Source organism: Canis lupus, chromosome 16 (assembly GCF_011100685.1).
Source record: "Canis lupus familiaris isolate Mischka breed German Shepherd chromosome 16, alternate assembly UU_Cfam_GSD_1.0, whole genome shotgun sequence".
In the NCBI taxonomy this organism is placed as follows: domain Eukaryota; kingdom Metazoa; phylum Chordata; class Mammalia; order Carnivora; family Canidae; genus Canis; species Canis lupus.
This window is the reverse complement of record NC_049237.1, coordinates 46,977,131-46,996,619: the sequence shown is the minus strand read 5'-3', so window position 1 is coordinate 46,996,619 and position 19,489 is coordinate 46,977,131. Positions and strand designations below refer to the sequence as shown.

Sequence of the window (19,489 nt, the reverse complement as noted above, 5' to 3'; positions counted from 1 at the left end):
CATAGGCAGAGGGAAAAGCAGGCTCCCCCAGGGGGAGCCCGAAGTGGGACTTGATCCCAGGACCCCGGGATCATGACCTGAGCTGAAGGCAGATGCTCAACCAGGGAGCCATCCAGGTGCCCCTCTCCTGAGAGTTTCATTTAAACTATGTGCTTGCAGAAAGGAGTCTTCAACTTAATTTCATCATGACCCTATTTGTTTCATAATACCTAAGGTGAATTTTGAGGGCTTTAAAAAAAAAAGCCTGGGCCCCAAACCTGAAGGGAACATTAATTAACCTTATGTCAGAGACATTATGGATCTCCTTCCCAGTTTTTCACAAAGCATCCCCAGTTAGAATCCATATGTCATCTTGCCAGGCTGTATGATTTAATAAAGACCCACTCTGCAAAAGGATCGAATGAAGTGAAAAATTTGAGCACAACATCAAAGCAAACCAACGATAAATTTGCTACTGTGCATTTGTGATATTTCACTGAATTTCCTCATCTCCTGTTGCTCTCATGAGAACAAATAAATGCCTCCTCATTTGGTCGATAATTCAGAATAAACACACAAATGCTTTCATTTTACTTTACAGATCTGTTATTACAGCAATAAATTTGTTTTCATCCACACAAGTAGTAGTATTAAACCATGACTGGATATAAGACCTTTAAATTCTCATGCCCCAAGTGTTATTTTAAGGTTGCTTTTACTCAACTTTTATCCTAACACAATGGGGATGAACCTGAGGGTCTTTTTCATGAGCACCACAGGAGCAGCCACTGCAATTAATTCATTACCATATTCAAGGACTGCTATGCATTTTTTCTTCCTGGAAATTTTAAAATGCTAAATGCAACACAAAAAAACTTAATTCTTTACTACAGAGTTCAACAAGGCATACTGAGTACTTCATCTGGTCACAAGATCCTGGACAGGTCATTTGATTTCTCCAGCTAAAAAACTGAAGAAGCAGTATAATCTCTAAGGAAACTCCCAATTCTAGTATTCTATGAGAAGATTAAATACTTTTATCTGAATTCCTGTTTACCAATGCACCTTGATTTACTTCATGCAACGGTCATTTAATTCCTCAACCCTCAACGTGTGCTTTATCAGCTTTACAACATCACAAAAGTTTTTAAATGATTTTGTGCCACATGCTACACATACTATAATGGGGGAAGGGGATCCTTGCTAGCTTTTCAGGCCATCTAGCATGTCATCTTGGAATCCACAAAAAAGAATGACATAACCCTACAACTCAGCAACAAAAAAACCCAAACAACCAAATTAAAAAAAAACAAAAAAAAAACAGGAAAAGATTTGAATAGACATTTCTCCCACCCAAGGCAATATACAAATGGCCAAGAAGCACAGGAAAAGATGCTCACCATCACCAGGTATTAGAGAAATGCAAATCAAAAGCACAATGAGAGGGGCGCCTGGCTGGCGCCATGGGTTAAGGGTCTGCCTTTGGCTCAGGTCATGATCCCAGGGGCCTGGGGCTGAGCAGGGAGCCTGCTTCTCCCTCTTTCTCTGCCCCTCTCCACTATTCCTTCTCTCCCTAGCTCTCTGTCTCTCAAATAAATAAATAAATAAACAAACAAATAAATAAATAAATAAAATCGTTTAAAAAAGAAAAGCACAATGAGATACTACTTCATAGCCTTTAGGAGGCCTAGTATCAAAAAACAAAACAAAAAACCCCTGAAAAACAGAAAACAACAAATGGTGGCCAGGATGTGGAGAAACTGGAACCCTCACGCGTTACTAGAAGGATGCAAAATGGTACAGCCACTGTGGAAAAGTTTAGTAGTTTTAAAACGTGGAATTACTGTGTGACCCACTGGATTGAAAGAATGGGAGGCAGGAACTCAAACTGAGGCTTTTTACACCAACGATCACAGCAGCATTAGTCACAATAGCTGGACGGTAATAATAAACCAAGTGACCTATCAACAGATGAATGGACAAACAACATGTGGGAATATTATTCAGTCTTAAAAACACAAGAAGTTCTGGCAACCTGCTACAACACCGATCAACATGGAAAGCATTCTGGGAGGTGAAAAAAAAAACAGATACAAAGATACAAATACTGTATGATTCCATTTATATGAAGTGAGAGTAATTAAATTCATAGGAAGTAGAATGTTGCCAGGGCTTGGGCCAGTGGGGTTACAGCTGATTAGGTACAGGGTTTCGTTTAAGATGAGAAGTTCTGGGGTGGATGGTGGTGATGGTTGCACAGCATGGTAAACATGCTTAACGCCACCAGATTATACACCTAAAGATGTTTATCTCGGTAAATTTTATGTTATGTAACTTTTACCAGAATAAAAAAAGAAATGAGACAGGCATTTATGAATTCACTGCTTGCTCCACTGTTTCCTTAGTCCCATCATGGATGATGGTTATTCTTTGATTCCAGGCAACTCGAAGTATTTGCCAGCCAAATGCGTGTGTGCATGCGTGTGTACGAACGCATGTGTGCATGTGTATGTGCACACCCGTGCATGCACGCACACGTACACATGCACACACACAAAGAATGAGAGAAAAAGAGGGGAAAACGACGATGTTCAAAATGAAATAAGGGCCAATTTCCTGTTCATGGTGATGATACCTCAAACCAAGTGAGGAGAAGGCCTCTCCCGGACATGCAAAGGGCTGGATTCTCCCAGCCTCAACCTGGGGGGAGGGATCAGAGCAGTAAAATTTATTAGCCGCACAGCTAGATACAGTGTCTACCTTGAGTGAAGGGGAAGGAGAGAGAGGAGATAGCCATCAGGACTTACCCACAGGGTTTTTCCTGAATGATAAAAGCTACAACAGTTGAATTCTACACGCCAGACTCAGTGTGGGAGAACTGTACAAAAACAACAGTGAGGACAAAGCAATATGCTGTTTTATGCCTATTATATAATTTATTAAGAATCTGTCTTTTAGGGGACCCCAGGGTGGCTCAGGGGTTGAGCATCTGCCTTTGGCTCAGGGCGTGATCCCGGGGTCCTGGGATCGAGTCCCGCATCAGGTTCCCTGTAGGGAGCCTGCTTCTCCCTCTGCCTCTCTGTGTCTCAGGAATGAATGAATGAATGAATGAATGAATGAATAAATAAGTCTTTAAGAAAAAGAAAAGAATCTTTCTTTTAATAATGAAAATGTATACACCCAGACCAAAAACGTGTCATATTAGCACTGTAGCTTTGCCTACGCTCTGAGACAACGCCACGAGGCCCATGAAGACCTGCAGAGGGGATTCACACATATCTAACAGCACTTCCAGAAGTGGGATCTTAGTTGCTCAACTGCTTGATTCTGTTTCATCTAGCTGTTAAAAGTAGTGACATCCTGACAGTCCTATCCTCGTAGCTAGGCGCGGAGACCCTCTACCTAACTCAAATCCAAGCTTATCACTTTTTCACCTTTTTGTACCTCTCTCTACATAGAGCTAGCACCGAGTAAATACCTGTAAAAATCCGTAACTGAACGAATCAATGATCAAAATAGTCGACTGTTCCAGCTGAATGACTCATCTCAACCCAAACTGCAGCCTGACTTTAAAGAAATTTTTTCAAAAATTTTTTCAGTCTTAACGTATGAAAAGCACCTGTCAGAGAGGCAGATCCCCCCCTGCAGTATTTTGAATTCACCCTGACTTCTCGAATCACCCAACATGACCACACCCAACAGTGGAAACCTGCAGTTTTCTATCCACACTCCCTACGGGGGCCTCCTTTGCAGGCTCCCCCATTTCTACTTTCATTTTATAAAGGAGAGAAGGAAGGGGTACAGGGCCATCTGTGTGGGTCCCTGGGAGTACCCAGAACACCCCACAAGTCCACAGTGTCCTCTTGGGATGAGAACCACATGTCTGACTTCTCTGCTCCATTCTATTCTACCCTGGGGAACTTAACTTTCAAGGTCAGCTAAACGGTGCACATGAGTTAAGTTTTCCCATATGAACAAAATCCCCACCATTCCCCAAAAAGAGTCAATAAAGATTTACCTTCAGGATTACTATTTTAAAGTGAGATTATACTTTCCTGTTCTTCTGTCAGTTGCAAATCCCCAAACCTACTAGAATTCACTTAAAACTAATCTACAGTGTTTTCATTGGTAGAAAGCAATCAGGAAAGCTCTGACCCACTGAGCAGCTGGGAATTTCTTTGCTGAAGGTTTGGTTTAGTCTTTATGTTTCTAGCTGCTGGCCCTGCTAACATGATTCAGTGAAGGTCGTATTTAATCTCGCGGAGAAAAGCTACCTAAGCAGTTCTTAGGTAGGCTTCAGTAAAAATAAATTGCCTTGGCTCTGTGGAGAAGTCTGTTGCTTCACCCCAACAATTATAGTCAAAGGGGACAAATCAAGTCAACTGTAAAATACTGTACTTGATTTTAAAAGAATTCCACTGCATACCCGTTATAGCTAAGTGCGTGTTAATAATAAAGTGATTGTCACAACTAACCCACCAAGAAAGTCGCAGATCCCAAGCACCTATCTTCAGTTTACCGGTGAGTATAGCTTATTTATATGTTCAGCAAAGTATTAGTATGCTCATTGGAACTTAAATGTTAAAGAAAGGGGCTGGTAAGATTGTTTTACAGTCCTACGTACAAAGGAGAAGAAGAAAAAAGTGGGTTTTCGCCTCCTGGATGTTGAACCCCTAATTCAAAGTGACAAATCCTAATGCAAAGCGACAAATCTCAATGTTAATGTGCTCAGTACCTATACCATTAGCTTTCTTTTTTTTAGAAATTTATTTTTTTTTAATTTTTATTTATTTATGATAGTCACACAGAGAGAGAGAGAGAGGCAGAGTCACAGGCAGAGGGAGAAGCAGGCTCCATGCACCGGGAGCCCGACATGGGATTCAATCCCGGGTCTCCAGGATTGTGCCCTGGGCCAAAGGCAGGCGCTAAACCGCTGCGCCACCCAGGGATCCCAGCTTTCTAACACAAAGCAGACCTGTGCCATCCATGGGAACTGGAATTCAGCCTTCTGAGCTAACCTTTGCTTCGGGGCTAAAAATCAAATCAACAAATGTTTATCTAGTTCTTACTGCGTTTCAAGTACTGGTGGGGAATGCAAAGAAATACAACAGGATCCTCGCTCACAAATAACTTGCCACATAGGTGTTACAAATGGAAAAACCCAAGGAATCAACAATTTTCTGAACAGGTCAAGGGGCTAGAGAAGATTCAAGATGTTTGAGGCTGATTATCAAAGGAATGGCACACACAAGGGGTTGCTTTTAAAGAAATTCAAAGCATTTTGTTATCTCAGGCTGAAGAGATCAGTGGGGTTTGTTTGGGGAGGCAGGGAGGTGCATGCAGTTATCACCGAATGATTGCATCACCAAAAGGACTGCTCAAATCTACTTTCCCTCAGTCCTGTTAGCTTTAGTCATTGGATTATAACTTTTCCCCATACTTCTCTTCACGCCTTGCTTCATGTCCTCATTCTGCACCACACCTCGCATGTGAGCCACATGTGGCCACTACACTCTGGAAATAGGGCCAGGCAGATTCAGATGTCCTATAGGTATAAGACATCCTATAGGTATAAGAGACACATTAGATCTTGCAGATTCGGTATGAAAAAAGAATGTAAATGACCTCATTAATACTTTTATATGAATCACATGTCAAAGATAGTATTTTGGACATACTGAGCTAAATAAAATATTAAAATTAATTTCCTTGCTTTCTTTTTACATTCCTAACGTGGCTACTAGAAAATTAAAAATTATGCCTGTGGCTTATGTTCTATTTGTATTGGGCAATATTGTCCTAATCAATACTTTTTTTTTTATAAATTTTTTTTTTTATTTTTATTTATTTGTGATAGTCACACACAGAGAGAGAGAGAATGAGGCAGAGACACAGGCAGAGGGAGAAGCAGGCTCCATGCACCAGGAGCCCGACGTGGGATTCGATCCCGGGTCTCCAGGATCGCACCCTGGGCCAAAGGCAGGCGCCAAACCGCTGCGCCACCCAGGGATCCCTTTTTTTTTTTTTTTTTAAACCATGCTTTGGTGCTCCTCTTCTGAACTGGTAATGGTTATAATCAATACCAGCTCGTAACAACCCAAAAGTGTCTCCAGTATCTATAAAGGGATGAAAACTATTCTACTTTTTTTTTTTTTTCAGTTACAAGTCAGGTATCTGGAGGTTTCTGTAGTTGTGAAAAATCTTAGGCCACATTCTTGATGGAGTCACACTAAGTCAGTCGCCAATAAAGACTGTTGTGTAAGGAAATAAAAATTCTGTAGATTTCTCAGAGCTCCCGTGAGACACCTGACCCACCCGAGACCCAGAAATGTATGCAATATAGAGAATGTCTATGACATAAAGAGAGGGAACGTCAATATTCACTTCCCCTAGAAACATTTTGTTCTTCAGCATGCCAGGAGAATTGGATCGGTGGCCTTTTGTCTAAATTAACTGCTCTGATCCAAGAGGGTAATTTTACTCCTCTCCCCTCAAGAGGGCCAACTGGTTACAGCCAGGACCAGGGCCCTGGGTTGGTTCCCAGGGTGCCAGGAAGACCTGTCTCTAACATGGACAGTTCAAAAGGAATGAGGCCCAGGTCTCAGGAACACCCCTAGAAAAAGCCTCACATTCCCAAGGGCTGGATGAGAACCCTGGATCCTTTCCATCCACTGTCACAGGAGCAAAGGTGGGGTTTTATTTTTTTCCTTCTCTGTTTCTCCCTTGGGTTACTCTGACGTCACCGACAGATTGTATTCCCCACACCCACGTTCCACCTGTTTTCACAGCGTCTCCTAAGGGTCTGGGAATGGGTGACCATCGCCACATTACTCAGGCTGTTGGCCTCGCCGTGATGATGGATGATAAATTCTTCTTTCCTACCACAGTATCTTGTTTCTGCGGTAATCCCGTACATAAAGATGTACCGATCAAGTGGGGTAACATCTGTGACCCTGCCACACAATGTTTGACAAGACAGTATATCCCACCATCACCAAGGAAGTGGCAAGAGCTGAACTGGGACAAGAGCATCTGTTAGCACCAGCTGCGGGGGGAAGCCCAGATTCTAGAGCCTGGCTCCATACATCAAGGCAGAAAGAACTCAAGAATGGCCACATCCACGCATGCCTGGGTGGCTCAATCATTAAGCATCTGACTCTTGATTTCAGCTCAGGTCTTGATCTCAGGGTTGCGAGTTCAAGCCCTGCATTGAGCTCCATGCTTGGGTGTAGAGCCCACTAAAAAAAAAAAAAAAGAAGAAGAAGAAGAAGAATGGCCACATCCAGGTACAGCACCCTCCTCAGCAATGTTCTCATCTTACATTTATCAGAGATGAGGTCAGAGGGGACGCTTCAGAGTCATCTTGAGGGTATTTTTCAGGTTATAAAAGCAACTGTACTGCTATATTAATTTGGAAAATACAAGTGTTTCGGAGTGGGGGGAGCCAAGCAGCCTCAATCCCACCATCCAAATATTTTCTGCCAGCTTTTTCTTTAATAATGGAAATATATGAACACACATACATTTTCAAAATAAGGGCACAATTAAGGACCTCTTTTTCTCCACTCAACATGTATCACAAGCACTTTTCCATCATTAGATGCAAAAGCATGAATTTTATAAGCTAGCTATCCTCATCGTCTGGCTGTACCAGAATTCACGTAAACGTGTTCCCACTGCGGGTATTTCAACTGTTTCCAAATTTTCACTCTTACAAAACCGAATTCAATAAACATCCTCGCACATAAATCTTTGTCCCATCTCTGGTTACTTCATATGGGTACGTTCCTAGAAGTAGAATTACTGGAACAGAGTTTAACAGTTTCAAGACTTTAAGTCTATAGCACCAAATTGAATTCCAGAAGGTTTATTTCAACATACAATCCCAACTGCAACACCGAGTGCTCAGTTTCAACGTCAGTGACCTACAGTCCCCAGGAACAGCATTTAGAGTTCAGCCTTAACTGGTGCCACCTGTTCTTTAGGGAAACACGGGATGGGCCCAATCTGTTTTCCTGGTTCCCAGTCACCTCCTACAGTCTGACAAAAATAAAACAGCAGCTAGGAAGACCAGCCTTGGCCTAAGAAGGCAGTTACAGTATTTCTAAAAATTTGTATCATCAGGGATCTTCCTCTCAGGGCCCATGGTTGCCTCCAAAGGCAACTGTGGACTGAGTCTGAGGTCTCGAGGGGGGTATGAATTCTTGCAACCGCAGCTCCAGCACCACGTCCAAGTGATAACTACCCACCACGGCCTGTTCACTTGTCCAGAGCCGGCTGATGCCTAGCGGTCTTCCCATCAGACTTTACCCCCCAAAGGATAAAAAGGATTATTAATTCCAAAGTTGGATGGGGAGGGTCCTCTGGTATTTCAACTTGTCCTTGAGTTACTATCCACTAACTGCAGACCTTCTCCTTGCCACCCCGAAACTCCTTCAGTGATATCTGTAACGACACAGAAAATCCACCTGCCTGATTCCCTCTTTTCTCGCTCTCCCACTCAAAAATTCAGGAGGCACTATCCCACCCTACACCATATTCTTGTTTCATCATCTCACCCCTCCCCAAAAGTGTCACCTTCCAATGCCCTCCCACTGCTATCCCAGCCATCCGGGCACCCACTAACACCCTATGCAGGTGCTAGGACACTCTCCTCACCACTCTAACTCTTCTTGTCCTGTTCAATAATTCTAGGGTAAAGAGAACAAAAAAAAGACTCTCTTCAAAAAATAACATATTAGATATTGCTTGGGAAAGAAAGCAATTTGTATGCAGTGCTTTCTCACTCAAAATGTCGACCTCGAGAAATGGGAAAAGGCAGTAGGAGTCTAGGATGATGGGGCCAGGGCAGTGTACTCTATCTATAAAACATTTCTTTGGATCCTACACACAAACCTGACATTTATAAGCTCAATAGGAACAAATTAAATTGGAAGCTCGTCTTTCCCTCGATCACACTGGGTGTGTGAGAATAGCAACAGATTGCTAAGTTTGCCTGAAAAGAAATTATTTATGAAAATTACACAGCAAGTACTTAACTCCCCAAAATATTGGTTTAATGAAAATTAGACAGAACTTTATCACACAAAATCCTAAATTATTTTGCTGAACTACATTGGCCTTGCCCTGGAGATACACATGCTCAGAATCCTTCATCAGAAGGAATCGCACAAGCCTTGTTTCTCATAAAAATAGGGACAATGAGGCATGCACATAGAGTGTGAGGCATAGGAGACATTCTTGCTAGACTCCAGTTTTCTCTTGTTTATTGAAGATGAATACTACACTGATAGAGGGGACTAGGAGCTGAAATAGAAACAAACCCATAACTCTTTATGGCCTTCCTAGACCAAGAGACATACACATAAAACAAAGTCCTTCATGCCTCTTCAGAATGGAAAATCCAAAGCAGCACAATCATAACACTAATACCAGTTTTGTATGACAAGCAAGGTCAACACGAGCAGAGCCAACTGAGAGTGACCGCGGATTCCCTATCCAAAGCCCCATCTAAAATGTGGAAAACTGGTCTGCATAGCATGGCCTCTGGGACAACGGAAAAATAAAAGATCTGGCCCTGAGAAGAGATCCTTGATTCAGTGGTTCTCCACCTTTGCTCTGGCCCACATATCTGGGGAATGGGGACCTGGGATGCCTGGTGGGGATCCGGGATGCCTGGTGGGGATCAGAGCCTTGCTATGGGGGTGGGGGTGGCGGTTCTTTGCGTGAAAGAGTCAAAGACTCGAGAGAAAGGTTGTAGACAGTGTTAAATCTAAAAGTTCCTTATGGCTTCTCAAAGCCACCCCGCCCCCGCTGGGGTGATTTGATACCCACATAAGCCCCATACGCCATACATAACAGAACGATGCAGCCCCATTTTACAGATGTGAAAAGCAAGGTACCAAAAGGAGAAGTGATTGGGAGAGTAAATGAAAGGGCTGAAAGTCAACTCCAGGCCTCTGGACACTTGAGTTCATGCCCCTTGAACATAGCTGGTTGTCAACAAGTATTTAATAAATTAATGATGTAAAGGTACAGTGTTTGTGTTCATTCAATAACATAACCGCCTGGGTAACTACAATGGTTCATATCCTGGGATTCTTGGCTCCCAAAGTTAACTGTGGCCATCAGGAGTCCTGGGCTAGTTTCCAACTCAGAAAGCCTAAGGAGACTATGAGTTTATCCAAAATGGGCTGCTCAGAGTCCAAAACGTCAAGTGTCTCTACTTTGGGCTGGAATGAGATCAACCAGACCTGAGGATGCTATTTCTCCCAGGTCAATCAGGAGTTCTGACTAGAAGTCTGATGCAATTCTAATAATAAAAACAGGCATCGAAGTCTTCCTAATAAGCACAATATGTTTCAGGGACAGTCTTTCAAAAGATGAAGCTTGTGTTTGTGTGTGTGTGTGTGTGTGTGTGAGGGGGGATTATTTAAAAAGGATGCTTGAAGGTAAAATGCTGGCAACTAGGGGCCTGCTGCAGGCAGCCCAAGCTATGGCTTGGCATCAGGTGCCCGAGGGCTGAATTTGCTGCTTGTATATTTCCCTTGGTATATACAAAATATTGGCTTCACATTTAAATCTGGAACCTACATATAATTTATCAATCTTTGTTGGAAAAAAAAAAAATCAAGATTCATTCAACCTTCCTCACTTCCTTTCCTGCCAGGCACCTCCTTAAGAAACACCCTTTAACCCTGCCTGGGGCAAACATTATGCACCGGACATTGATCACACTCGGGACAAAAGCAGGGCACATCTAGGGCAAAAGGGCAGAAAGCCCTGATCTCCTATCCCACCTGAGAAGAACCTGGTGTCCCATACAGACAAAAAGAACGGATTTTATTAACAAAACTGACACTTCACAGCAATTTACATTATTTGCCTATAGTACCTTACGTACTTTTAAATGTTGTATTTTATAAAAATACACTATTTTTTTCACATACACAGTGCTGCACACACAGCAGTCAATAAATGAAAGTGAACCGAGTCCCCTTAATGATGCTATAGCAAAATACTAACATCAGCTAGGAGCTTATCTGTAATAACGATAATGAATTACAGAGTCTGCAGCAATGGTAAGAAAATTCAGACTAAATGACATTGAGCCTGAGAAGATTTATTTATATAAATATACAGATATATAGATATATATATCCTTGCACACACACACACACACACACACACAGAAAGTATACTGGTATCACTGTTATTTCCATATCATTTGGTCTCCATGGATACCATCCAACTTCTGACAGAAAAAATTCACTGACAATATTATATTTCACTGTTAAATTCTTTGATGCTTTACATAAAATAGCTATTCTGTATTTAATTCCTTGCCGTTATCCATAATACTCTCAGAAGAAGTAAATCCCTTTTTGCTGAAAATTCTGTAAGAGAAAGTCAGTGATCAATCCATAGTCCTGATTTCCTGGCTTTTTCGCATTAATAATAGTGACAGATTTCTGAAAGTTAATGCCTTACACATTTGTAGACTGCTGTAACTTCTATAACCTTCTCCCATACACAGTCTCTCCTCTGTTCCCCAAAGCAACCCTATCAGATAGGCAGTTAAGTATTATTATCACCTTCCATAGAAGTAACCCCAGAAGGTAATCACTGTTATTTATCTTTCGGTTGCCTATTATCAGCTCACCGACCACAATACAATTTCCCCAGAGGGTAAGGAAGTTGTTTTCCTGTTCCGAGTAGAACCCACAGAGCCTAGCACTGTGTCTGGGTGCAGAGTGAATGTCCCAGGAATATTTATTAAATGAATAAATAAAGTCCTTCCTCTGCTTTACACCCTTTTTGGTATATAGCACAAAACAGAACCATGTCCCAGATACCCCATTTAGAGTTCTGCTCTCTATCAAAAGGAAATTGTGTGAAAATGTTCTAGAAACAACCAAGCTCGTATCTGATAATCCTAAGAATAAAAGTACAGTGTCCTTGCAAACCTGAAGCAATGGATGCACACCAAAAGTTAAGTATCCAGAGTCTCGAATCTTCCACTACTAGTTGTAAGCTTAACAGCCTTATTAACTGGCTTTGGTATATGGAATATCTGCCTAATAAAGTCTTTCAGAAGGCACAGGAAAGCCGGGCCATAGTTCATAGAGCTGTCAGTACTTAAGGACAACCATTACTTTGCCATAATTTGCTTCCAATTCAACTACAAACTCTCACTTTTGATGCCGGTGACATTTTTACAGGTAAGTCAAGTCTGAAATATGCAAAATTACCTTTTACTTTCCAAGATCAAAAGGAAAAAAAAAAAAAAAAAAGGACAACTCCCTGAGGACGAAGTATATAAATGTTTAATATTAGGAAGCGATTACAAGTCATCACAGAACTCCTGAATCTAAAGAAGCGAAAATCTTGCTTCTTACATAACAGGCCGAGTTATAAATTATAATCGTTCACTGATTGCAGCGAAATTCCGGACTTTACCGTCTATCGATCAACAGATGTTCCAAGGTTACCCCGTAGAAATGCCCGTTTCATTTCTCAATATTCCATGTCTGAAGTCTCCTTAGAAAAGTCGAGTTTTTCCAGGACGTTCTAGGTTCCTACTTCTACCGCTGCCCCCTCCAAAAAAGGAAGCACGGGGCGCTGGGGAAACTGCTGGATCCTGGATCTGCTGGGCGCCCCGAAGTGGGGCAGGGATGGGCCCCCGGGCGCCGGGAGGCGAGCGCGCATCCAAGACCACCCGCCCTCGGAACCACGTCGGCCAGCGGCCCCTCGCTGCACCTGCCCTGAGAGCACCAAGTGCAGGCTCCTAGCCCCCCCCCCCAGCCCCCCACGCCGTGTGCAATCGGTCTGAACCCTGATAAGTGACTGCAGGCTCGACAGCAGCCTCGGTGATTCCTGAAAATCCCCAACAGGAAATGTAACCATCCTCCACCCTCCCCAGCCATTCATCAAAAGCAGACCGAGCCACTGCAACAGGGGAGGCCGGGGGGTCGGGGGGCGCGCAGGAGGCGCAGGGGGCACAGGAGCGCCCGCACTTTTCCAGCTTTGGAGACACTCCGCGTCTTGGGATTCCGTGACCCTGCACGCGGAGCACTACCCACCGCCCGCACGGAGGGAGGAGGCGGAGGAGGGACGGGGCGGGCAAAATGTCCCCAAGTTGCAGAGACTGTCCTCCGGGGCTGCCGAGGAGTGCGCCCGGGCCTGCCCGTGCCAGGGGGCGCAGCTCCCGCCCCCGCCCCCGCCCCCGCTCCCGCTGCAACAGGGCAAGGGCGGCGAACGTACCGGGACCTGGGGCCGGGGCCGGCGCGTCCTGGCGGGGGGACCCGGTCGCATCCGCAGCCCCCCTCCTCCCCCGAACTTGCGGAGGCTCCGCGGGCCCCGCTCGGTGGCCGGGCCGGGCCGGCGGGGCGGGGAGGAAGTGGCGGCCGCGCACCAACCACGTTCGGCCGGCGGGCGAATGCCGCTCGGCGCCCAGAGCGGGGTCGGAGGGCGCGGGGCGGGCACTCGCGTCCCCACCCCGCCCCGCCCGCGCCGCGGACCCCCGGGGGACGCCCGCCCCCGCGCCTGCCAGCGGGGCGCCGCTCGCTCCCCGGAGGCTCCCCGCCCCCACCGCGCCCGCGCCGCGGCCGAGGCGGGTCGGGCCCAGCGCGCCAGGCCGGCCCGGGGGCGCCCGCGGGGACCCGGCGGCGCCGGGCGCTAGGCCGCGGCCGGGGCGGTGACCCCTCGGCGCGGCGCCCTCCCGGGACGCGCCGCCGGAGCCCCCCGCGCGCCGGGACCAGCGCGGCGACAAAGCCCCGGGGCCAGGCCGGGCGCCGGCCGGCGGGAAGGAGGGCGCGGCGTCCCCCCGCGGCGGCGGCGGCGGCGGCGGCCCAGCTCCCGGGCAGCCGGGCGCGCCGGCCAGGCCCCGCTGGCACCCGCCGCCCGCCGCCGCCGCCCAGCACCGTGCCCCGGGCCCGCCGCGGGGCGCCCCACCAAGTTTCCCCTCGCCGGGGCCCGGGGCGCGGGGCGCAGGCAGCGGGGCGCACGGCGGAGCCGCCCGGAGACCGCGAGCCCCGCTCCCCTCCTTCGGATCCCGCGGCGACGGCGTCTGTAAACACGCACACGCACACACACACACACACGCACGCACACGAGAATTTTGTTTTAAAAGGAGGCCCGACTCCGGCGGACCTGCGCCCACACACCCAACACCTGGGGCGCAGAATCACACAGAGCAGGTCTGTGTCCATGGAGCCACCTCTCCGCATCTGCAAATCCAAAAGTGAAATTAAACCTCCACCGACCTCCTCCTCCTCCTCCTCCTCCCTCTCTACCTCCTCCTCCTCCTCCTTGCAGCCTCAGCAGCCCCAGCAGCCTCAGCAGCCCCAGCAGCAGCAGCAGAACCTGCTTCCCCTAAACATCAGACGATCCATCAGAGCGCCGACTGCTCCTCCAAAAATCAGTATTAATATTTATGAACCCCCAGCATTTTCCGGCTGCGACTGTGTCAAACCATCAGCACGCGCGCGCAACACACGCACACGCACACACACACACACACACACACATCCCCTCCAGTGCTCAGCAAACATGCCCTCGAGAAAAACACACACGCACAGTCACAACTATTATTTGAAAAATGTTACCTCTCAGTGTGCTTTTTCACACTACCAATACAATCCCGCAAGGTTTAAGTGTTGCTAGGGTGTGTGAAATGGAAATGAAAGCCCGTCAGTTGAATAATCGCAGGAGCAAAACTAAAAGTTACTCCCCAGCTTGCCTGAGAACAGTCCAGATCGAAAGCAAAACAAGGAGAGGAAACTGCGAAGCGCAGAGGCTGGAAATCCCCCCACCCCCCGCCCTCCTCCCTGCCTGCCTCCCTCCCTCCCTCCCTCCCTCCCTCGCTGCTCGCTCCCTCCCTCGCCTCCCCCCTCCGCCCTCCCCCCTCCGCCCTCCTCCCTCCGCCCTTCCTCCCCAGTGTTTGTTTCGAGCTTGTGCAACCGGGAGGTGGAGGCGGAGGGAGGGCGCGAGCGGCCGGGCCGGGAGGTGCGGAAGTTCGCCGCGGCCGCTCATTGGCGCCCGGCGCCGCTTTCATCATTTCTCGGAAAAGTCCATTTCATTTTCGCTTCCCCACGTCGCGGCAGCGGGAGCAACAAGCGGCTGCTCGTGAGTCTGTCGTCGGCCGCCGGGACGCTCCCGCCGGCCGCGCTCAGCCTCGGGGCGCCGGGGGCGCAGGGGGCGCGGGGGCGCGGGGGCGCGGGGGGCGCCGGCCTCCTCTCAGCCCCGAAGCTGTAGCGGCCGCTGGGCGAGGAAGGCAGGTCCCCGAGCCTCCAGCCTCGGGGCTCCCTGAAGGTTGGAGAGGGAGGAGGAGCCGGCGGCGGAGGAGGAGGGGGGCAGGGAGCCCGGGGGAGCTGGCCGTCCACCGGCCGGCGGGGCAGGTGGCAGGGGCGGGCAGCACCGCTCTGGTCCGAGGGGACAAAACCCCACTTTGTCGCGGGCCCGCCCCAGAGGGAGAGAGGGCACGGGCGCCCCGGCCAGACAGCGTGACTTAGACACCAGCTGCAAGACTGGGCCAGCCGAGGCCCTGCGACCTTAACCGGGTTGGAACCCTCATCAGTAGTTGAGGGTGTCCCCCTTGGAGGGCTGCTGCCGGCCCCGGCCCCACCTGGCGCCGCGTGGGTGGAGGGGGGACAGCGGGGGATGAGGAAGGCCTTGCCCACGCCTGCCAGGGCCGCCCCCTCCAGGCCCATGACCGCCGCCGGGGCAACAGGAGTGACTCCTCCCCGCGGGATGAGACGCGCAAGGCTGCGAGTTAATTTTGCCTCCCGACGTCTTCATCGTGGCCGGTCCAGGAGAGAGGCTTCTTCATCCTGGGACCCGGGCAGCCAGATTCCGATATGGCCTCTAACTGATTAGCTGGGCATGCCCCGGCAAGTGGCATGGCCTGAGGCCTCCGTTTTTAATGTGGTGGAATGGGGACAAATGATAGAACGCGGGTGGCCAGGTACAGCGCCTGTCGCCCTCCAGGTGTGTTAGCTCACACTGATGTAATTCATTTGGGACCTACCACCGCGGGGTCCTTTGCCAGGTAACGGTACCGGTTCTCCTCTAACTATACCTGTTTCTTCCCCCCACATGCAGCAAAATCAGCCTCCTCCCAAAGTTCTCTATCCAACCAAGAGAGGCCCTTCTCCGGAGGCCAACTATTTACACGTGAACACGTCTCTAAGAGCATAGCCCAGCATCCCTCTTTGCCACAGAAGTATTGAATTCTGTGCATTGGAAGAAGAAAAGTATCTGAGTGCGTATGTGCTGAGACAGCTGAGCGTTTAGGATTCTGTTTTGTGGCTGCAATCTCAGAACTAGATCCCACTGCACACATTGCTTCCTGTCCCCCCTCCTATGATCCTATCTGACACAGCCGCTTGCTTTCTTATTTCACAGAACATTGCCCACTCCGGGTGGTAGAGTCATTATATACAAAGTCTTTAGGGCAGTTGACACTCCCTCCACCACCTGGGGACCCAAGTTAAAAACCTAGTAGTCCTGCTTGATGTCTTCTTTCCCGCAACATACACCCAATCAGTGGCATCCGACTGACCTGTTGATGTCACTCCCAGATACGTGTGGACCCGGGCCCTTCTCCGTCTCCACTCTGCCAGCTGAGCCTGCCTCCAACCGTGCTCCTTCAGGCTAGCAGCCACACTATGTCTAATTAAGTAGAAAATGAACTACAAGAAAAGCACGATTCCAACCCTAACTCCCTTCCAAAACTTCTCTGGAGACTTCAGAATAAAGTCTTTATTTATTTACAGAGAGAGAGAACTAGAGTGAGTACAGTGGAGGGGAGGCGGGTAGCGGGAGAGAGAGACTCTTAAGCAGGCTCCATCTCCCAACCCCGAGATCATGACCTGAGCCAAAATCAAGCATCACTTAACCGACTGAGCCACCCAGGCGCCCCAGTAAGTCCATATCATTTAACAAAACCTGTAAAATCCATTATGATCTGTCACCAAGCCCTTGAGCAGCCTCATCTCATGCTGCTGGGCCCCACAGTCCTCCCTCGTCAAACACGCTGCCATTCCATTTTGTGAAACAGCCATCCTGAGGTCTGTTGTGTTGTCCTTAGCGTGGTACCCCGCACACGGGCACTCAAATACTTGTCCATTAATCATTACCTGCCCTTATTTTTTTCTCGTGAAATATTTTAGACTTCATCAGAGTATTTTTATTGTTTAATGTATTGTGACCGATATTTATTGTGTGGAATGCAGAAAATGCAGCAAAGCTGAAAGAGGAAAATCAGCCACCTGGAATCTCACCAATCAGGAATTGGACTGTTGATATTTTTTATTTCCTTCTTTAGTTTTTCGAAAGGGCCACCTCCAGGGCCACCGATGCAATCTTTCCATATCCTGTAGTAGGGCCCGTCGGTGCTATTTTCCAGGATGTCCGTGTGACTCCCCTGTGTCCTGTTCTATTTCTCAGCTGGCTCCTCTCCTGCTGCCAGCCCCCTAAATTATGGGTTTTCCAGACATTCCATCTTAAACCCTTCCATTTTCTCATTCCACATGCCTTCTGAGTGCTCTCACTCATGCCCAAAGCTTCAGCTAGCTTTATTTGGTGATAGCCCCAAAGTCTGTAGCTCCTGAGGTCTGGACGCATTACCTCTTAGGTGTTCAACAAAGTATGCATGTCTAAAACTAAACTCATCACATCTTTCCCAACAACCTTGTATATTTGTCGCCTCGCGGACCCACCAGGAGACTGGCAGACGTCACTGACTCCTGCCTTTCCTGAGTACCCCCTGGAGCTCCATGAGGCATGCGAACTGTTTCCAATTTTTCAGGTCCCGAAACACATAAAGCACAGAATGAATTTCGCTCTGTTCCTATGACCTGGGTGACGTATCATTACAGGCCAAAAGGGTAAATACGCCCCCCAAATCCACCTGGTATTCATATACACAGTCAAGAAATATTTCTTAGCACTTCAATGAGATATATACAGTCATAAATCTCTGTGGGAAATGGATCAATATAGCAAAATAGAACCTTTTTGAAAGTCTCTGAAAAAAGTAACCTTTGCCATACCATAGAAATCTGACCAGACACCTGGTCACCTGCCATTGTTCAGACAGTCTTATATCATGAAACCAGAGTGATCTCCTGAGTGAGGCATGTTAATGTTTCACCTGCAGAATGGGACCTTCTAAAGAAAGATCTACCTGCATGCATTGGGACTATTTTCTTTTCAAGGAAGTTGAGTAAGAGCAGTGATTAGTTGGACATGTGGTGATCGGTATCTCCATGAAGGATTTCAACTAAGGAAGAAATTTAAAGATACGTTCAAGGTTAACCCCTTTCAAATGGGTTTCTCATTTATTTTGCTAACAAGAGTATTTCCTAAAATTATCATTCAAATAGCAAACATTTATTAAGTGCCCACGAATTTTTCTCAATACCGGGAATACAGCACTGATCCAAAACCATTGGAAATCTCTGTCTCCTGAGACGATTTCTCACAGTCTAAGAAGTTGGCATGTTAATTTCCATGACATCATCCCGGTCTCCCAGCCATCCCCTCCATCTGTAATCACAGCCTTTAGAAATGCACATTAAAATTAAGAATGTGCAGTCCGATGGCTCGCTCACTAAAGTGTTGAGTATTTACAGTTCTGATTAAATCAGTAGCCCCTCATCCGTCTATCAATTGATGTCTCAATCCTCTCCACCGTATCAATGATACTGTTCCATCCTGGCCACGGAGGCGCTCCTCCATGGTGCTGTAATTCAAGGGATTATAAAACCATAGAAAATGAGTATTCCACACTTGGAGGAGCAGTTGGCCAACACAGAGGCATAGACTATAGTTCTGAACTCCAAAGAATATTACACGTTGAATAAATACACAGCCAAGTTAGATTTTAGTTGAGACGGTAATACTGTAATGACATTGAGAAAGCCTTCAGAGGTCAAGGATCAGAGTCATCAAGTGGACACCTTGATGAGAAATTCTTGACTATTTCCTCATGTAATGGTTTCATCCACTTTACTAGAAACTCTAAAATGAGTTCTATTGCAGTTACTCTCTGAAAATCATGGATTTAAGTTGAGCAGTATATTGCCCAGTCCTTAGTAGTAAATATTAATTTTGTCCTGTTCCTATGAAGTAAGGGGAAAAATATACTTTAAGAAAAAAAAGATTTTTTTTTATTTATTCATGAGACACACACAGAGAGAGAGAAGCAGAGACACACAGAAGGGAGAAGCAGGCTCCATGCAGGGAGCCTGATGTGGGACTCCGTCCAGGACCCTGGGATCATGACCTGAGCCAAAGGCAGATGCTCAACCACTGAGACACCCAGGTGTCCCAGGGGAAAAAATATTCTTTAAAATTGTCAGGCTGGAGGGTGGTGGTGGGAAAAAATAATAAAATAAATAAAATAATAAAATAAATAAAATAAAATAAATAATAAAAACTTAATTAATTAAATAAAATAAAATTGCCAGGATGGGGGGCACCCGGCTGGCTTAGTCAGTGGAGTGTA

At 47.2% G+C, this 19,489-nt stretch overlaps 1 protein-coding gene and 1 long non-coding RNA gene across 9 annotated transcripts in view; one reads left to right on the top strand and one right to left on the bottom strand.

Moving 5' to 3' along the window:
- The window catches only part of IRF2 (interferon regulatory factor 2), a 79,827-nt gene extending 65,052 nt beyond the window's left edge, over positions 1-14,775 (bottom strand). The window contains exon 1 of one of the 7 annotated variants that reach the window (XM_038560430.1): positions 14,586-14,775. Coding sequence is in view for 3 of the 7 variants with exons in the window: in XM_038560427.1 (XP_038416355.1) it covers positions 13,243-13,293 (51 nt within the window). In the remaining 4 variants the exon portion in view is untranslated. Of the gene's footprint in view, positions 1-12,438; positions 12,733-13,242; positions 13,387-14,144; positions 14,201-14,273; positions 14,465-14,585 lie in introns of those variants that run through there. The other 6 variants (XM_038560429.1, XM_038560431.1, XM_038560426.1 and 3 more) reach the window with 6 other exon arrangements.
- A 180-nt stretch (positions 14,776-14,955) lies between these two features.
- LOC119869532 lies at positions 14,956-18,639 on the top strand. 2 transcript variants are annotated; one of them, XR_005371125.1, is made up of 2 exons: positions 14,956-15,105; positions 16,081-18,639. It is a non-coding gene; the product is annotated as an uncharacterized LOC119869532 (long non-coding RNA). The 2 variants fall into 2 exon arrangements; XR_005371126.1 differs by lacking the exon at positions 14,956-15,105 and adding an exon at positions 15,206-15,291.
- Positions 18,640-19,489: the final 850 nt, after the last annotated feature.